General features: G+C 42.9%; 1 protein-coding gene and 1 long non-coding RNA gene across 2 annotated transcripts; both read right to left on the bottom strand.

Annotated features, from left to right (window-relative positions):
* Positions 1 to 7,576: 7,576 nt before the first annotated feature.
* LOC135497306 (uncharacterized) lies at positions 7,577 to 9,186 on the bottom strand. The gene is made up of 3 exons (XR_010448795.1): positions 8,977 to 9,186; positions 8,611 to 8,676; positions 7,577 to 8,201 (listed from the first exon to the last, which is right to left on the bottom strand). It is a non-coding gene; the product is annotated as an uncharacterized LOC135497306 (long non-coding RNA).
* A 7,372-nt stretch (positions 9,187 to 16,558) lies between these two features.
* LOC135496537 (myosin heavy chain, cardiac muscle isoform-like) lies at positions 16,559 to 17,146 on the bottom strand. The gene has a single exon (XM_064785898.1). It carries the CDS (start codon positions 17,144 to 17,146, stop codon positions 16,559 to 16,561), a length of 588 nt encoding a protein of 195 aa, XP_064641968.1.
* Positions 17,147 to 17,488: the final 342 nt, after the last annotated feature.

Here is a 17,488-nt window from a genome sequence, read left to right as displayed (position 1 = left end):
GATCTACATATATGTACTTCCTCCGGATGTGAACACATATTGTTATATCAATTGAGGATATTTTGGAATGGCCATGAAACCAGGCCAGTCCATTTGAATGGCGGAACTGAAATTTCCATGACTGTTTGGTTATTTCCTCCATTTTCAGAATGTCGTGTACATCCGTGTCGATAGCAATATCACGCACGATTTTATAGCCTGTGTTCATGGGTTGCAATCATTTGTTGTTTCAATAAAATTATATACATGCATTTTAGTCCAGACTATTGCTAATGGTTCTTGATTCCTGCCACTTCTGCGACGCTTTCAGTGCAATTCACAGCGTTTTTTCTTTCAGAGAAAAAATGATACTGTGATAAGATGAATATGTCGTGCCACGGACAAGTTCTATGATTACGTGGTCGTGACAATGCTTCATTGTCGTAATGGCTACTTTGTTTCCCGGGCATTCTATCCTAGGACATTTTAAACTTCTACACCGGTCCTGGTCATCGAACAACTGGTCCTCGATGGAGGTTCCCGATGGCCAGATCTCCTCCCTTACGGCTGCTAGGTCAGGGCACCTGGGCTGGATTTGGCTGACAGTCTTCGGTTCGGAATTGCAGGGGCGCAGGTCACTCTCTCCTGATTCCAAACTCGTGGAACAGATGGGGTTATAGTCTGCAATGGCCGATCGATTACTAAGCGCAAGTAAGCACGTGTAAGCGTCACGGCGTTCTTTTTGGTACTGACGCCTCATCTCGCGCCAGGCCGTAGTGAGCGACCCTCGGAGTAGACCAATGCTTCGTCCCCAAAAAGGACAAAGTGCGAAGTGTCATTGCGAAAATGATTGACGAAGCAATGACCTGATTGGTTGGCTAGCCTTGTGACGTCAAAGTATTTTTACACCGAGGGGTTTTCCTGTTTTTCATCATGGCTTAAGCTTAAACTCGTTTGGGCTGGAATTCCTGGCTTTTTTCGAGCTAGTACATAGCCTCGATGTACAGCGTAGCAGACCGAGGCTATATAATGGGCTACCCTCGGAGTGCTTTACGTGTCATCCCGAGATCAAATGGCCGCCGGATAAGATTTTGAGAAAAGATGACAGACGATCCTACAAATGCCGGCATTACGATGTACACAAGTTTGTTTCATTGCGTCAGACTGCAGTTCTTTGGCAAACATAGAATATTATAGGTATGGAAGTAATTGATATAATCATGTAAATAATTTGGTCAGTAAGGTCAGTGATTACTTTACGCTCACCCGGTATTTTGTCTGGTCATTCTTTTTTATCGCTACTTTGCCTTACTGTTACTCGAGCCTAGCGCGAGAGCGTTCGGGCTTAATTCATATAGGCAGGCACTTCCAGGCGTGGGATTCCTAGCTTAGCCTATCCACAAGCACGGCGCTAGATATCGAACACGCTGAAGTATTTGTATACCAGGAACAGTAACAGGGTGGTTGCAGGCAAGTTTCAACAGGCAACCACCCTGTTTATGCTACTCAGTTCAGTCAAAGCAACATTTACCAACTTCGACCTTGCGTCTTGACTGCACTCCACAACACATTTTTTTCTTTTTGCAAATCGTCTGTCCTCTTTACCACTTCTTCCACCATGTGTAATGCTCTCTCCTATATATATATGTATTTATTTATTAAAGTGTCACCATTACGTACAATAATGCCAGCCTATGAAGGCTTACGAGACACTATAACATCATCAAACTCTTTTAAATCATGGCTGCTGCCTCTTCATTGACAACAATCCCGGCCCCACCGACTTATTCCCAACTTGACTCTCCCAAGCCCAAACACCGCTGACCCACCCAAGAACCGACCCCGAACCCTCAGCTCAGAATCGCCCCCCCCCCCCCCCCCCAGTAAAAAGAAGAAAGCGCGCGACAAGGGCAGCAGTGGCAGAGTCCGAGAGAAGCAAGCCGAGTTGACTGCGTCTGTCCGGTAGAGCCTGGATGTCAATACCGGTCCGTGTCAAAATATTTCGAAAGAGGTCCATCCTTTCGTTTACATAATTAGGACAGTCCAACAGATAGTGGTATTCATCCTCAATAGAGCCGTGGTCACAATTACGGCACAGTCTCTGTTCAAGCGGAATACCGCGGTATCTACCAAGTTCTATATTAAGCGGAAAAGTTAAATTTCTAATTCTCGCGAGAGCAGAGCGCCCGGCTCTGGAAAGCGGTAAACAAACGTAATCACTAACACAGAAGTCTTGCTGAAGTAACCTGTAGGTTCGGAGATTTGGCATAGCATTCAGTTGAGCGCTCCATAGGTCCGTGTATTGTTGCATCAGTATGTCTTTAATTCTATTGAGAATAATCCTCACGTTCACTCTGTTTTGCACACTCGGATTGTTAAAATGATCAAGCAAATTACAATTCTCGAAAATTGATCTCACGCCAGAACACCAGTTGTTTACACCTCTCAAACATTCTGCATAATCCCAAAGAAAGATATGTTTAGTTATCCTGTCATCCGGTAAAGACAATAACCTGAACCAGAGTTTGCAGATCTTTATATGTTGTCTGATACGTAGAGGAGTAAATCCCGTATCACCCTCTAGCGCAGGTATCGCAGAGAATTTACCAACACCTAGGAATGCACGGATCGTTCTCAGATGTACTTTTTCACACTGCCTATATGTCTTAAATCCCCACACACCACAACAATAGTCCATAACTGGGACAACCTTGGCCTCCACAAGACGACAGTAGGTATTGAAAGTCAGTCCACGACTAGTAGAAAAATGTTTAGCCAGTACACCAGCTAACACTTTAGAAGCCCCTCTTGCATGAACCTCCGCAGTATGAGTAAAATCAAGAGTGTCGTTTAGATCCGTACCTAAATAGCGATAAGATGACACTAAGTCTAACTGGGTTGCATTGAACATGAAATTTAGTTGGAGGTTCACTTTTCCGGCGGAAGTGCATCACTTTGGTTTTTTCAGCATTAACAGACATGCGCCATTTCTTGCACCACTCTTCCACTATTCCTATCATCTATACTGTAATGCGCGTTGTGGCCGCTAAATAGGAGGCGATTTTTGTTTCAAAATTGGGCCTCGAAAATGCGTCGAATTCTTGCAACTTTTGGTTTCGTAGGTGTGGATCATAAGTAAGAGTGTCACTGAGGGTGTCATACGTCGAATATCTTGACGGTTTTGGAATAAATAACAACTTTTCAGAGAGCACGTTGACTGGAGAGCTCCGCTCATTCTCAAGAGCATACACAAACTTCACGCATATTCTCCCTGCCACATCAGTATTAGCTTCCAGCGCGTATGTAGTGCTATACAACCTGGTCCATGGTGCAGGGTATTAGCAGGGAGATTAATGATTAACCTGTTCTATTTTAGTTCTATTCGAGAAACACTGACCTGAGTGATGAGGCAAATGAGACAAGACCACAATTGATTTTTTAAGCCTTTTAGCAGTTAAATTGTCAATGTTTGACCGCGACGCATCAAAGAACGCGTCAAGTAGTGAAACTGAAATTCGGATATGATATACGGGTTAGTCTTGCGAGTAACTGGTGCGATGGAAATTGGTGATTGACCACGGAAATTTTTTTATAATCGACAAATTAGACAGACTTTGATATTTCCACTGTTTTCAGCCAACTGGCAGAAAAAACTCAAAACACGCCCCCTATTACCCAATTAGCAAAATTCGAAATTAATTTTTTCATCAAATAATTTCTTTATATCTGTAGACTTGCCACAGCAAATATTTTTTCAATACCTCTCCAAATATGTACTTGAGAGTAAAAAACATGCACTCGTCTAATTGATAGGCCTCGACCCTCCAACCTATGAATATTCATTAGTGGTCTTGTCTCAAATTCTGCAGAGTGGCCTACCGGAACATGCAGTCAGGGTATCAATAAACAGTTATGCCAGGATGGACAAAATATGTACAGTGGCCAGCGCTTGCTCTTTGTTTTATTCTTTACTGACTGATGTTGTCAGTTTGAATTGCGTTCTGCATCTCTCCATGCGCCTGGCTTTGGTCCGACAGTGGCATTGGGTACGGGAGTGGGTAGGTGATATGCCTTATATGTGAGGGCCTTATTTGGAACAGGACCTGCTGTCACTGGTCTCAATGCATTGTGCAAAATAGCGTACTCCAATCAATCTATTGGGGGTTGCATGTAGATAGCAGCAATAAGTCCCTAAATGCAGTTAATTTCGTGTTTAACCTTTAATAAAACTTCAGTAACGTTAGAAATTTAATGTAGCTCAATCATCGTGCCCATTTAACTAATGTATATTACATTTCAACTTTGCCCGCTCCATGGGTATATGCTAGTACTTTGTAATGACTCTTCATTCTCACTAATTAGAATAATGTCATCAGCATAAAGCAGTATTGAGATGTTACGACCATTAACAGTTATACCCATTTCGCTCGTTTTGACCGCCTCCGCTAGACGCAAGGGCCCAACGCGCCGCGTAGCGGCAAAAAAGCGAAGCTGGCGAAACATTTATAACGGGTCACCGTCACTTATTATTGGACTTATAGCGCATTTACGGGGTTGCAACTATTTTGCTTTATAGTGTCACCAGGAAAGAAAAGCATGCGACCTAACGCCGATCTATTTGTATAAAGTGATAATTGGAAGGTATATAGTAGGAAATATCAATAAAATAATCATTCCATGTCGTCTTTTGAGGGCATTTTTGATTGTAAAAAATATATGTGTACGTCACCGTAGTCTCTGCAATGATAATTTTATCAGAGCAGTCTCGCGCAAGTAGAAGTTCTTTACCTATTAGTTCTTCACTTATTAGTCTCAACGTCTGGCGCAAAGCCAGACGTTTTCCATTACGATTTCACTACGATGTTTGACAAGAAGGAGCAGTGCGCGAGATATGCTAATGAGCAGACTTCCCTCGCTTGAGTTTCTGAAGAATGTTCCATATCGCGCTAAGCTCATCACTGCTGATTATGACAGGCGTGCAACGGTAGGTATTTGCTCCCCAACTTCCACCCTAATACGGTACAATAAGTTACCATTTGATGGGAATGGGACAATGCCCTCACTGTGTATGGAGTCATAGGGATAAGAAGACATTATTCATTAGTGTTGGTACAAGTGATTTTGCCCAAAAAGCATGTGCATTCAAAAATCAAAATATGCAAGGTATCACGTACATGACCATGACGACGTGCAGAAAGTGCACTGGCCAGTGCATACCCTATGGCTATGTACATGTACTAGTAAACATGGTAAACATGAACAACATCATTATTCATCGGCAGTTCATTTTACTCCGAGCTTTTCCTGAAACATATAGCCATGATGATTAGGCCTACCATGTACCATGACATGACCAATAACAGCACTAGATCATGTAGATGTCAACAAGTTCACATGAACCGTATAATCCCGCATGGCGCATGTGGGGCATGCGTCTAAACCAAAGCCCCAAAATCACTTGTTTTGGTCTATTTCACTTGTGTTTCCCCCGTCTCCCAGTCCATAATACATTTACAGTTTACAATCCCCGATCATGGCCCAACAAAAGGTCATCGGTTGACTAAAGGAACACAACTGTTCAATGGATTTATAGTTGAATGCGATCAAACTACGTCTTTTCAATCGTGGATTGTAAATTTAACCCCATGGGCCTAGGGAAGGCCCTATAACAATACTTTCGACACAGTTATTATCTCCGCTGCCTCCACCATGTTACACGCAGTGCTCACTGCTGATTTTAAAAAATGCACCACCTAGTCAAAACAGGACATATGTTCTTCTAGGAATAGATCTCTTTCCAATATTTCGTCATTCCACTATCGTCATCACCTCATCATACTTTCATTGACATTACAGGCACACATCCACAGAGCACTCTTCAAATCATCTACACAGTGGTTATCCAACTAGGATTATAAAGGTAATTTCTAAGCCCCGCACAGTGGGTTTCACTCTTGATAAAGGGGCACTATTGCTAGCAGCTAGGTAGGCAAGATAAAGTTAGACGAAGTAGCCGATAGGGGTCTCTCACCCCTCAAAGTCCGTCACAACTATTCAAGCTTGTACAAGGAATACATGCAGCGCTGACTCTCACAAGACCCAATGGGAATGTCGCACAGTCATCTGTCAAAAACAAGACCTATGTTGTAGTATGATCTCTTGCCAATATTTAAATAATTGCACTATCGTCATCACCTCATCATACTTCATTGACATTGCAGGCACACATTGACATAGACCACTGTTGCAATGAACGACACAGTCGCTATCCAAGTAGCATTATAGAGGTAATTATCATTATCATACCTCATTAGCATGTGAACCAATCGCGTCGCGTCCTTTGCGATCACGGCAAAGCCTCATGGAATAATGTCTTTCACCGTTGAATAATTTTTCATATTCCATGCCTACAACTTCAATTTCTTCATATTCCATGGCTAGAAGTTCAATACTAATATAATATCCAAGATAAAGTTACAAGAAGTAGTCAATAGGGGTCTCTCACCTCTCACTGTATGTCCACACTATTCACGCTTGTACGAGGAATACATTCAATGCTGAATCTAACAACACCCAGCGCCCTTACTCTGTATATTATAGTCACTGGAACATGGCCCATTTTACTCCTTGCTTCTACTTCACCTATAGTCTCATTGCATACGCCTCAGTTCTATGATATCACATTCACTTTCAGCTGTCATGCAACGCAACAACTGTGCTATCTGCCATCGCACATCAACGAAGAAGTGCAGCCGCCCACATTCCACCTCACGTCTGTCCGACCAGCTGCAATCCTCGAGGACGCCCCACTGTACCACGATTTCACTACGATGTTTGACAAGAAGGAGCAGTGCGCGAGATAGGCTAATGAGCAGACTTCCCTCGCTTGAGTTTCGGAAGAATGTTCCATATCGCGCTAAGCTGACCACTGCTGACCATGACAGGCGTGCATTGGACTGGTACAGGTTGGAACTGAACATTGAATATGCTGGTGGTGACGCTTTCTGATGAGAAGTTGGTCGTGACTGATGCAGTATCCTTGGACTTGTCCACAGCATCGTTCAATCATTGCTCTCTGAGCTGCCTTGATTCTGTACTTACCCAAATACTAAGACCAAATGCCTCTTGACTGTGCTTTAAGAGAGACTGGCGCCATGCCTAGAGATATGACTGACCCCTATTGGCAAATTTGTATGACTTTATCTTGCCTACCTAGCTGCTGCCTATAGTCTCCCTTTAACTGCGGAACACTTCAAAGTCGATAAAATGCCATGTTCCACCTTTTAATGTGTTCAGACCGCCATTTTCAAAATAATCCAGAAGTATTAAGGTAGCAGGAAGGGTTGGGCGTTTGTGGTTTCTGAGTCTGAGGGGGTTGGTGTCTGTTGACTGTGCTTTAAGAGAGACTAGGCATGGCGCCAGTCTCTCTTAAAGCACAGTCAACAGGCATTTGGTCTCAGTATTTGGGTTTTGATTGCCATGACTGTACCCCTGTAAAAGTCAGAGGAGAAGAAGTTTGGAATGATGAAAGCATTGAAGAAGAAGAAATGTTGAGGAAAGCAAAATTTATTATGAGACTAGAAGGCAGTGTCCTGACTTGATTATTTTGAAAATGGCGGTCTGAACACATTAAAAGGTGGAACATGGCATTTTATCGACTTTGAAGTGTTCCGCAGTTAAAGGGAGACTATAGGCAGCAGCTAGGTAGGCAAGATAAAGTCATACAAATTTGCCAATAGGGGTCAGTCATATCTCTAGGCATGGCGCCAGTCTCTCTTAAAGCACAGTCAAGAGGCATTTGGTCTTAGTATTTGGGTAAGTACAGAATCAAGGCAGCTCAGAGAGCAATGATTGAACGATGCTGTGGACAAGTCCAAGGATACTGCATCAGTCACGACCAACTTCTCATCAGAAAGCGTCACCACCAGCATATTCAATGTTCAGTTCCAACCTGTACCAGTCCAATGCACGCCTGTCATGGTCAGCAGTGGTCAGCTTAGCGCGATATGGAACATTCTTCCGAAACTCAAGCGAGGGAAGTCTGCTCATTAGCCTATCTCGCGCACTGCTCCTTCTTGTCAAACATCGTAGTGAAATCGTGGTACAGTGGGGCGTCCTCGAGGATTGCAGCTGGTCGGACAGACGTGAGGTGGAATGTGGGCGGCTGCACTTCTTCGTTGATGTGCGATGGCAGATAGCACAGTTGTTGCGTTGCATGACAGCTGAAAGTGAATGTGATATCATAGAAGTGAGGCGTTTGCAATGAGACTATAGGTGAAGTAGAAGCAAGGAGTGAAATGGGCCATCTTCCAGTGACTAATATACAGAGTAAGGGCACTGGGTGTTGTTAGATTCAGCATTGAATGTATTCCTCGTACAAGCGTGAATAGTATGGACATACAGTGAGAGGTGAGAGACCCCTATTGACTACTTCTTGTAACTTTATCTTGGATATTATATTAGTATTGAACTTCTAGCCATGGAATATGAAGAAATTGAAGTTGTAGGCATGGAATATGAAAAATTATTCAACGGTGAAAGACATTATTCCATGAGGCTTTGCCGTGATCGCAAAGGACGCGACGCGATTGGTTCACATGCTAATGAGGTATGAATGATAATGATAATTACCTCTATAATGCTACTTGGATAGCGACTGTGTCGTTGATTGCAACAGTGGTCTATGTCAATGTGTGCCTGTAATGTCAATGAAGAATGATGAGGTGATGACGATAGTGCAATTATTAAATATTGGCAAGAGATCATACTACAACATAGGTCTTGTTTTTGACAGATGACTGTGCGACATTCCCATTGGGTCTTGTTAGAGTCAGCGCTGCATGTATTCCTTGTACAAGCTTGAATAGTTGTGACGGACTTTGAGGGGTGAGAGACCCCTATCGGCTACTTCGGCTAACTTTATCTTGCCTACCTAGCTGCTAGCAATAGTGCCCCTTTATCAAGACTGAAACCCACTGTGCGGGGCTAAGAAATTACCTTTATAATCCTAGTTGGATAACCACTGTGTAGATGATTTGAAGAGTGCTCTGTGGATGTGTGCCTGTAATGTCAATGAAAGTATGATGAGGTGATGACGATAGTGGAATGACGAAATATTGGAAAGAGATCTATTCCTAGAAGAACATATGTCCTGTTTTGACTAGGTGGCGCATTTTAGAATCAGCAGTGAGCACTGTGTGTAACATGGTGGAGGCAGCGGAGATAATAACTGTGTCGAAAGTATTGTTATAGGGCCTTCCCTAGGCCCATGGGGTTAAATTTACAATCCACGATTGAAAAGACGTAGTTTGATCGCATTCAACTATAAATCCATTGAACAGTTGTGTTCCTTTAGTCAACCGATGACCTTTTGTTGGGCCATGATCGGGGATTGTAAACTGTAAATGTATTATGGACTGGGAGACGGGGGAAACACAAGTGAAATAGACCAAAACAAGTGATTTTGGGGCTTTGGTTTAGACGCATGCCCCACATGCGCCATGCGGGATTATACGGTTCATGTGAACTTGTTGACATCTACATGATCTAGTGCTGTTATTGGTCATGGTACATGGTAGGCCTAATCATCATGGCTATATGTTTCAGGAAAAGCTCGGAGTAAAATGAACTGCCGATGAATAATGATGTTGTTCATGTTTACCATGTTTACTAGTACATAGCCATAGGGTATGCACTGGCCAGTGCAATTTCTGCACGTCGTCATGGTCATGTACGTGATACCGTAACCTTGCATATTTTGTTTTTTGAATGCGCATGCTTTTTGGGCAAAATCACTTGTACCAACACTAATGAATAATGTCTTCTTATCCCTATGACTCCATACACAGTGAGGGCATTGTCCCATTCCCATCAAATGGTAACTTATTGTACCGTATTAGGGTGGAAGTTGGGGAGCAGATACCTACCGTTGCACGCCTGTCATAATCAGTAGTGATGAGCTTAGCACGATATGGAACATTCTTCAGAAACTCAAGCGAGGGAAGTCTGCTCATTAGCATATCTCGCGCACTGCTCCTTCTTGTCAAACATCGTAGTGAAATCGTAATGGAAAACGTCTGGCTTTGCGCCAGACGTTGAGACTAATAAGTGAAGAACTAATAGGTAAAGAACTTCTACTTGCGCGAGACTGCTCTGATAAAATTATCATTGCAGAGACTACGGTGACGTACACATATATTTTTTACAATCAAAAATGCCCTCAAAAGACGACATGGAATGATTATTTTATTGATATTTCCTACTATATACCTTCCAATTATCACTTTATACAAATAGATCGGCGTTAGGTCGCATGCTTTTCTTTCCTGGTGACACTATAAAGCAAAATAGTTGCAACCCCGTAAATGCGCTATAAGTCCAATAATAAGTGACGGTGACCCGTTATAAATGTTTCGCCAGCTTCGCTTTTTTGCCGCTACGCGGCGCGTTGGGCCCTTGCGTCAAGTCAGGACACTGCCTTTTAGTCTCATAATAAATTTTGCTTTCCTCAATAATAACATTTCTTCTTCTTCAATGCTTTCATCATTCCAAACTTCTCCTCCTCTGACTTTTACAGGGGTACAGTCATGGCAATCAAAACCCAAATACTGAGACCAAATGCCTGTTGACTGTGCTTTAAGAGAGACTGGCGCCATGCCTAGTCTCTCTTAAAGCACAGTCAACAGACACCAACCCCCTCAGACTCAGAAACCACAAACGCCCAACCCTTCCTGCTACCTTAATACATGTACTTCTGGGTCGTTGATGTAAAGGGCAAACAATGTTGGCGACAGACAATCGCCCTGACGCACACCGCATGTAGTTTGGAAGGTTTCCGTGTGGTGGCCATTGATCCGCACCCTGGCTGTAGTGTTTGTATACATGGACAGCACTGATTTGAGAAATTGTCCAGTGATACCCTTGTTATAGAGCTTAGTAATTAGGCTTTTCCTGTCGATACCATCAAAAGCCTTGGAAAAGTCAATGTAGCAAACAAACGTATGATTCTTTTGTTGCTTCCGATTCCTCACTGTAGTCGCCAAAGTATAAACGTGATCTTCACACCCTCTGTTTGGTCGAAAGCCATTCTGCTCATCCACCAACATCCCATGTTCATCTATATAACTCATCAGTCGATTGTTCAAAAGAGATACTTTGTTCACTGTTGAGTTAAGGCTTATCCCTCGGTAACCGAGGGGGTCATTTCGGTCTTTGCCTGATTTATGAATAGGGTAGATTATAGACTCATTCCACGCTGTTGGCACTATTCCACGTCTAAAAATCCTGCAAAAAAGCCGATGTAGAATATCTGTCATACGGGGACTTTTTAGTATTTCATTAGGAACCTTATCCACACCAGTACTTTTGCCTAATTTGATTTTACACAATGCTTTAACCACCTCCGACCTACTAATCTCACTGTTCAACGCACCTACCCAGCTGTCAGTGTCCAAGTTATGTTTGACATCTTCATAATCTCGTTGCACCTGTTCATAATGTTGCTCGTCATAATTTTGCGTAGTGGACGGGTTATAGAGCGCTTCGAACCTGGTTTTCCAAGTACGGTAGCTAATATGACATCTTTCTCGCAAGATAAACTACCATCATCTGTTCTAACCGATGTAATCGTTTTCGCTGTTTTGGTCGGACCTAATTGTTTTATTTGTCTCCAGAAATCCTTGGGGTTACTCGTACGTACGTATTCAATGTTATCTATTTTCTCAGCCTCATATCGCCTTTGACATTTCCTGTATTTCTTATCAAACTCTCCTCGCGCCATTCGGAACCGCTCACGCAGAGCCCGTCTCTGCCCTCGATCGCCTCTGTAACGCAGAAAGCGTCTTTCCGCTTGTTTACATGTGTGCCATAGGGCATCAAGCTCATCATTCCACCATGGTTTCTTTGTTATCCTATTTTGTCTCTTATTAAAATGTACTGTTACCTCACGTGAGGGTAAAATATCCGACATTTCCCTATGGAGTTTCCGCGTTAATGTCTGATACATCCCTTCAATTTCACCCTGACGCACATTATCTCGCAGTAAATTATCACAAATATTGAGTATAGCGTTTCTCCTTCGCTCATTCTCAAGGAAATTCAGTGGAACTCCATTGAGTTTGTATTGCATATCCCTAAGAACTCCACCTGTAGCTTCCTTGCACTTTTGATCATTATGTTTACGGACGGTAGGATATTCCGAGAGACACACTGAGCATTTTATAAGAGAATGATCTGGTATTCTGCACTTAGCCCCATAATCACCAGGGTCATTAAGAGAACATCACAGGATTTAACCCTCCTGACCTGTTGACAGGGCACCAGTATATAGTCAACCACGGATTTTCCTTTTACTGAAACACATGTGTAATCATTCTTACCAGGAGCTCTACCGTTTACAACACAGAGGTTTGCATCCTTGATAAAGTCTATTAACAGGTCACCAAATCTATTTACAGTATCATCCACGAAACTACGGTCTGGCAAATCCCTCTCCTCAGAGTCGATTTTTTTTCCAATTCGACATTTAAAATCCCCGGCAAAAATAACCAGCTCATCCTCACCGGTATTGTGATAGTAATATTGTGACAAGAGTGCGTCATAGAATTCCTGAGAGGAGTCCCCACGGGATGAATTTTCGGGTGGTAAATATAAAGCACATAGCAACATTGATTGATTGCTAGCCATTCGTGACGTCAGACGTAACCACAATATACCCTCGAAACACTTATCTACAATGTCCACCCAAAATCATTCACGATTTCGTCTTTGATCAGAACTCCTATTCCTCCTGAACCTCTTATCGCTCGGGCATTTAAATTTGTCCGATTAAAACCGAACCACTCATAACCACGAACAGATATCGTATTATCATCTTTGAGATGCGACTCACTTATGACTATCACGTCTAATTCTAATTTCCTCGTTATAACATCATTACGTAATACTCCAGCGGGGTGATCAATTCCTTCCGTCCATCCGTTCACGTTCCACGTTCCTACCGTTAAAAAAGAGCCTCCATACAGCTGGCGTTCGTTTCACTCCGTTTTATCCTCCTCCTCATTTCTGCCGTCGTCACTATCATCCAGTCCGGGTTCTATTATCGTATCAAGTTTTTCGAGTGGCGGCGGTTTATACCCCCTCCTATCTCCGTCTGTGTTTTCTCCTGACGGTACGCGTTGTCGCTTATTTTCCCGTTGAGTACGTTGATTTTTCTCCTCCTCTGGTGCGCTGGCACTAGGGGGCACCGTGGGTGTGGACTGGGTCACCCGACCGCTGTTACTTATTCGAAAGTTTTTCCCATCTGGGATCAGTTTCAAGATTGTTCTCATATTGTTTTCGTTTATTAACTCATTATGGGTTTTGCATGAATGCAACCACACTTCTTTAAAATCAGTAGAGTTTCTCAGGTTTTTCTTTGCTATCCAGAAGTATTAAGGTAGCAGGAAGGGTTGGGCGTTTGTGGTTTCTGAGTCTGAGGGGGTTGGTGTCTGTTGACTGTGCTTTAAGAGAGACTAGGCATGGCGCCAGTCTCTCTTAAAGCACAGTCAACAGGCATTTGGTCTCAGTATTTGGGTTTTGATTGCCATGACTGTACCCCTGTAAAAGTCAGAGGAGGAGAAGTTTGGAATGATGAAAGCATTGAAGAAGAAGAAATGTTATTATTGAGGAAAGCAAAATTTATTATGAGACTAGAAGGCAGTATCGTGACTTGATTATTTTGAAAATGGCGGTCTGAACACATTAAAAGGTGGAACATGGCATTTTATCGACTTTGAAGTGTTTCGCAGTTAAAGGGAGACTATAGGCAGCAGCTAGGTAGGCAAGATAAAGTCATACAAATTTGCCAATAGGGGTCAGTCATATCTCTAGGCATGGCGCCAGTCTCTCTTAAAGCACAGTCAACAGGCATTTGGTCTTAGTATTTGGGCAAGTACAGAATCAAGGCAGCTCAGAGAGCAATGATTGAACGATGGTGTGGACAAGTCCAAGGATACTGCATCAGTCACGACCAACTTCTCATCAGAAAGCGTCACCACCAGCATATTCAATGTTCAGTTCCAACCTGTACCAGTCCAATGCACGCCTGTCATGGTCAGCAGTGGTCAGCTTAGCGCGATATGGAACATTCTTCTGAAACTCAAGCGAGGGAAGTCTGCTCATTAGCCTATCTCGCGCACTGCTCCTTCTTGTCAAACATCGTAGTGAAATCGTGGTACAGTGGGGCGTCCTCGAGGATTGCAGCTGGTCGGACAGACGTGAGGTGGAATGTGGGCGGCTGCACTTCTTCGTTGATGTGCGATGGCAGATAGCACAGTTGTTGCGTTGCATGACAGCTGAAAGTGAATGTGATATCATAGAAGTGAGGCGTTTGCAATGAGACTATAGGTGAAGTAGAAGCAAGGAGTGAAATGGGCCATCTTCCAGTGACTAATATACAGAGTAAGGGCACTGGGTGTTGTTAGATTCAGCATTGAATGTATTCCTCGTACAAGCGTGAATAGTATGGACATACAGTGAGAGGTGAGAGACCCCTATTGACTACTTCTTGTAACTTTATCTTGGATATTATATTAGTATTGAACTTCTAGCCATGGAATAATGAAGAAATTGAGGTTGTAGGCATGGAATATGAAAAATTATTCAACGGTGAAAGACATTATTCCATGAGGCTTTGCCGTGATCGCAAAGGACGCGACGCGATTGGTTCACATGCTAATGAGGTATGATAATGATAATTACCTCTATAATGCTACTTGGATAGCGACTGTGTCGTTGATTGCAACAGTGGTCAGGTCTATGTCAATTTGTGCCTGTAATGTCAATGAAGTATGATGAGGTGATGACGATAGTGCAATTATTAAATATTGGCAAGAGATCATACTACAACATAGGTCTTGTTTTTGACAGATGACTGTGCGACATTCCTATTGGGTCTTGTTAGAGTCAGCGCTGCATGTATTCCTTGTACAAACTTGAATAGTTGTGACAGACTTTGAGGGGTGAGAGACCCCTATCGGCTACTTCGGCTAACTTTATCTTGCCTACCTAGCTGCTAGCAATAGTGCCCCTTTATCAAGACTGAAACCCACTGTGCGGGGCTAAGAAATTACCTTTATAATCCTAGTTGGATAACCACTGTGTAGATGATTTGAAGAGTGCTCTGTGGATGTGTGCCTGTAATGTCAATGAAAGTATGATGAGGTGATGACGATAGTGGAATGACGAAATATTGGAAAGAGATCTATTCCTAGAAGAACATATGTCCTGTTTTGACTAGGTGGCGCATTTTAGAATCAGCAGTGAGCACTGTGTGTAACATGGTGGATGGTGGAGGCAGCGGAGATAATAACTGTGTCGAAAGTATTGTTATAGGGCCTTCCCTAGGCCCATGGGGTTAAATTTACAATCCACGATTGAAAAGACGTAGTTTGATCGCATTCAACTATAAATCCATTGAACAGTTGTGTTCCTTTAGTCAACCGATGACCTTCTGTTGGGCCATGATCGGGGATTGTAAACTGTAAATGTATTATGGACTGGGAGAGGGGGGAAACACAAGTGAAATAGACCAAAACAAGTGATTTTGGGGCTTTGGTTTAGACGCTTGCCCCACATGCGCCATGCGGGATTATACGGTTCATCATCATCATGTGAACTTGTTGACATCTACATGATCTAGTGCTGTTATTGGTCATGGTACATGGTAGGCCTAATCATCATGGCTATATGTTTCAGGAAAAGCTCGGAGTAAAATGAACTGCCGATGAATAATGATGTTGTTCATGTTTACCATGTTTACTAGTACATAGCCATAGGGTATGCACAGGCCAGTGCACTTTCTGCACGTCGTCATGGTCATGTGTGATACCTTGCATATTTTGTTTTTTGAATGCGCATGCTTTTTGGGCAAAATCACTTGTACCAACACTAATGAATAATGTCTTCTTATCCCTATGACTCCATACACAGTGAGGGCATTGTCCCATTCCCATCAAATGGTAACTTATTGTACCGTATTCGGGTGGAAGTTGGGGAGCAGATACCTACCGTTGCACGCCTGTCATAAATCAGCAGTGATGAGCTTAGCGCGATATGGAACATTCTTCAGAAACTCAAGCGAGGGAAGTCTGCTCATTAGCTTATCTCGCGCACTGCTCCTTCTTGTCAAACATCGTAGTGAAATCGTAATGGAAAACGTCTGGCTTTGCGCCAGACGTTGAGACTAATAAGTGAAGAACTAATAGGTAAAGAACTTCTACTTGCGCGAGACTGCTCTGATAAAATTATCATTGCAGAGACTACGGTGACGTACACATATATTTTTTACAATCAAAAATGCCCTCAAAAGACGACATGGAATGATTATTTTATTGATATTTCCTACTATATACCTTCCAATTATCACTTTATACAAATAGATCTGCTTTTCTTTCCTGGTGACACTATAAAGCAAAATAGTTGCAACCCCGTAAATGCGCTATAAGTGACGGTGACCCGTTATAAATGTTTCGCCAGCTTCGCTTTTTTGCCGCTACGCGGCGCGTTGGGCCCTTGCGTCAAGGCAGATATTTTATCCTCTTTACTTGGAAGCGCTACCCGGTTTTCCTACTGTACGTGACTTCATTCTCACAGCTTTAACTACTTCAAGTGCAGTGTCCAGCTTCAATGAATTTATAACCTCTTGAGCGCGCTGTTTCGCATTTTCGTCTTCGTCTGCGTGCAGGTTGGTTATAATCAGACACCTATCGATGTCTTTCAGTGGATCTAACGGGTGTTCCATCTGTTTAGCCATCTGATTGACCTCCTGCTGCAGATCTAGACATAGATTTTCAAGATCCCGAACAGTTCTTTTCTCAGCTTTCAAATCGTTTTCCAGTTGCCTATTTCTTTTGGCCTGATCGTCTACTGACTTCCGTAGACTATGTTCTGACGTTTTCAGATGTGATACATCTTTAGCATGTTCGTTTACCGTCTCGGTGAGCTTCGTTATTTTCGCCTCATGATCCGGTATTTTACTCAAAAAATGGCTGTGTTTGTTTACAGTTTTGGTCAGCTGATCAATGTTTACACTCTGTTTCTTATTTTCATCGGTCAATGCTTTCACGGAATTGTTTAGGTCTTTAAATGCCGACCGGACAAAACTTTCGAAAGCACCTTTGTAGGACATTGTCGTTGTTCGAAATCGACAACTATAGAGAATCAGTCACGCGTGACGGCCTGCCTGGTAAAGGTTCGTACTCTATGAACGTAAGAGCTGATATCGTAAGAGGCAATATGGTTGCCAACATATGCACTGTCATGCACTACACATACTCAGGAGGCTACCGTGGAGATACTCAGAAGACGTTTCAAAAAATTCTAGCTTTACCGCACTTCAAAACAGTTCTTTTTATCATAGTTCGTATCTGCTTTACATCCGCTCTTTCGAACCAGGTTCTCAGTCTCATGAGACCTCAGCATCTGCTCTTATCAAGGGGAAAATTCGGAGACTTTTCGACAGCGTTTCAAG

This window comes from Lineus longissimus, chromosome 12 (genome assembly GCF_910592395.1).
Source record: "Lineus longissimus chromosome 12, tnLinLong1.2, whole genome shotgun sequence".
NCBI classification, from domain to species: domain Eukaryota; kingdom Metazoa; phylum Nemertea; class Pilidiophora; order Heteronemertea; family Lineidae; genus Lineus; species Lineus longissimus.
This window is presented reverse-complemented; position numbering and strand designations above follow the sequence as displayed.

What these genes read in the sequence shown, in the direction of transcription:
- LOC135496537 (XM_064785898.1), bottom strand. Translation starts at nt 17,146, where the DNA reads ATGTCCTACAAAGGTGCTTTCGAAAGTTTTGTCCGGTCGGCATTTAAA.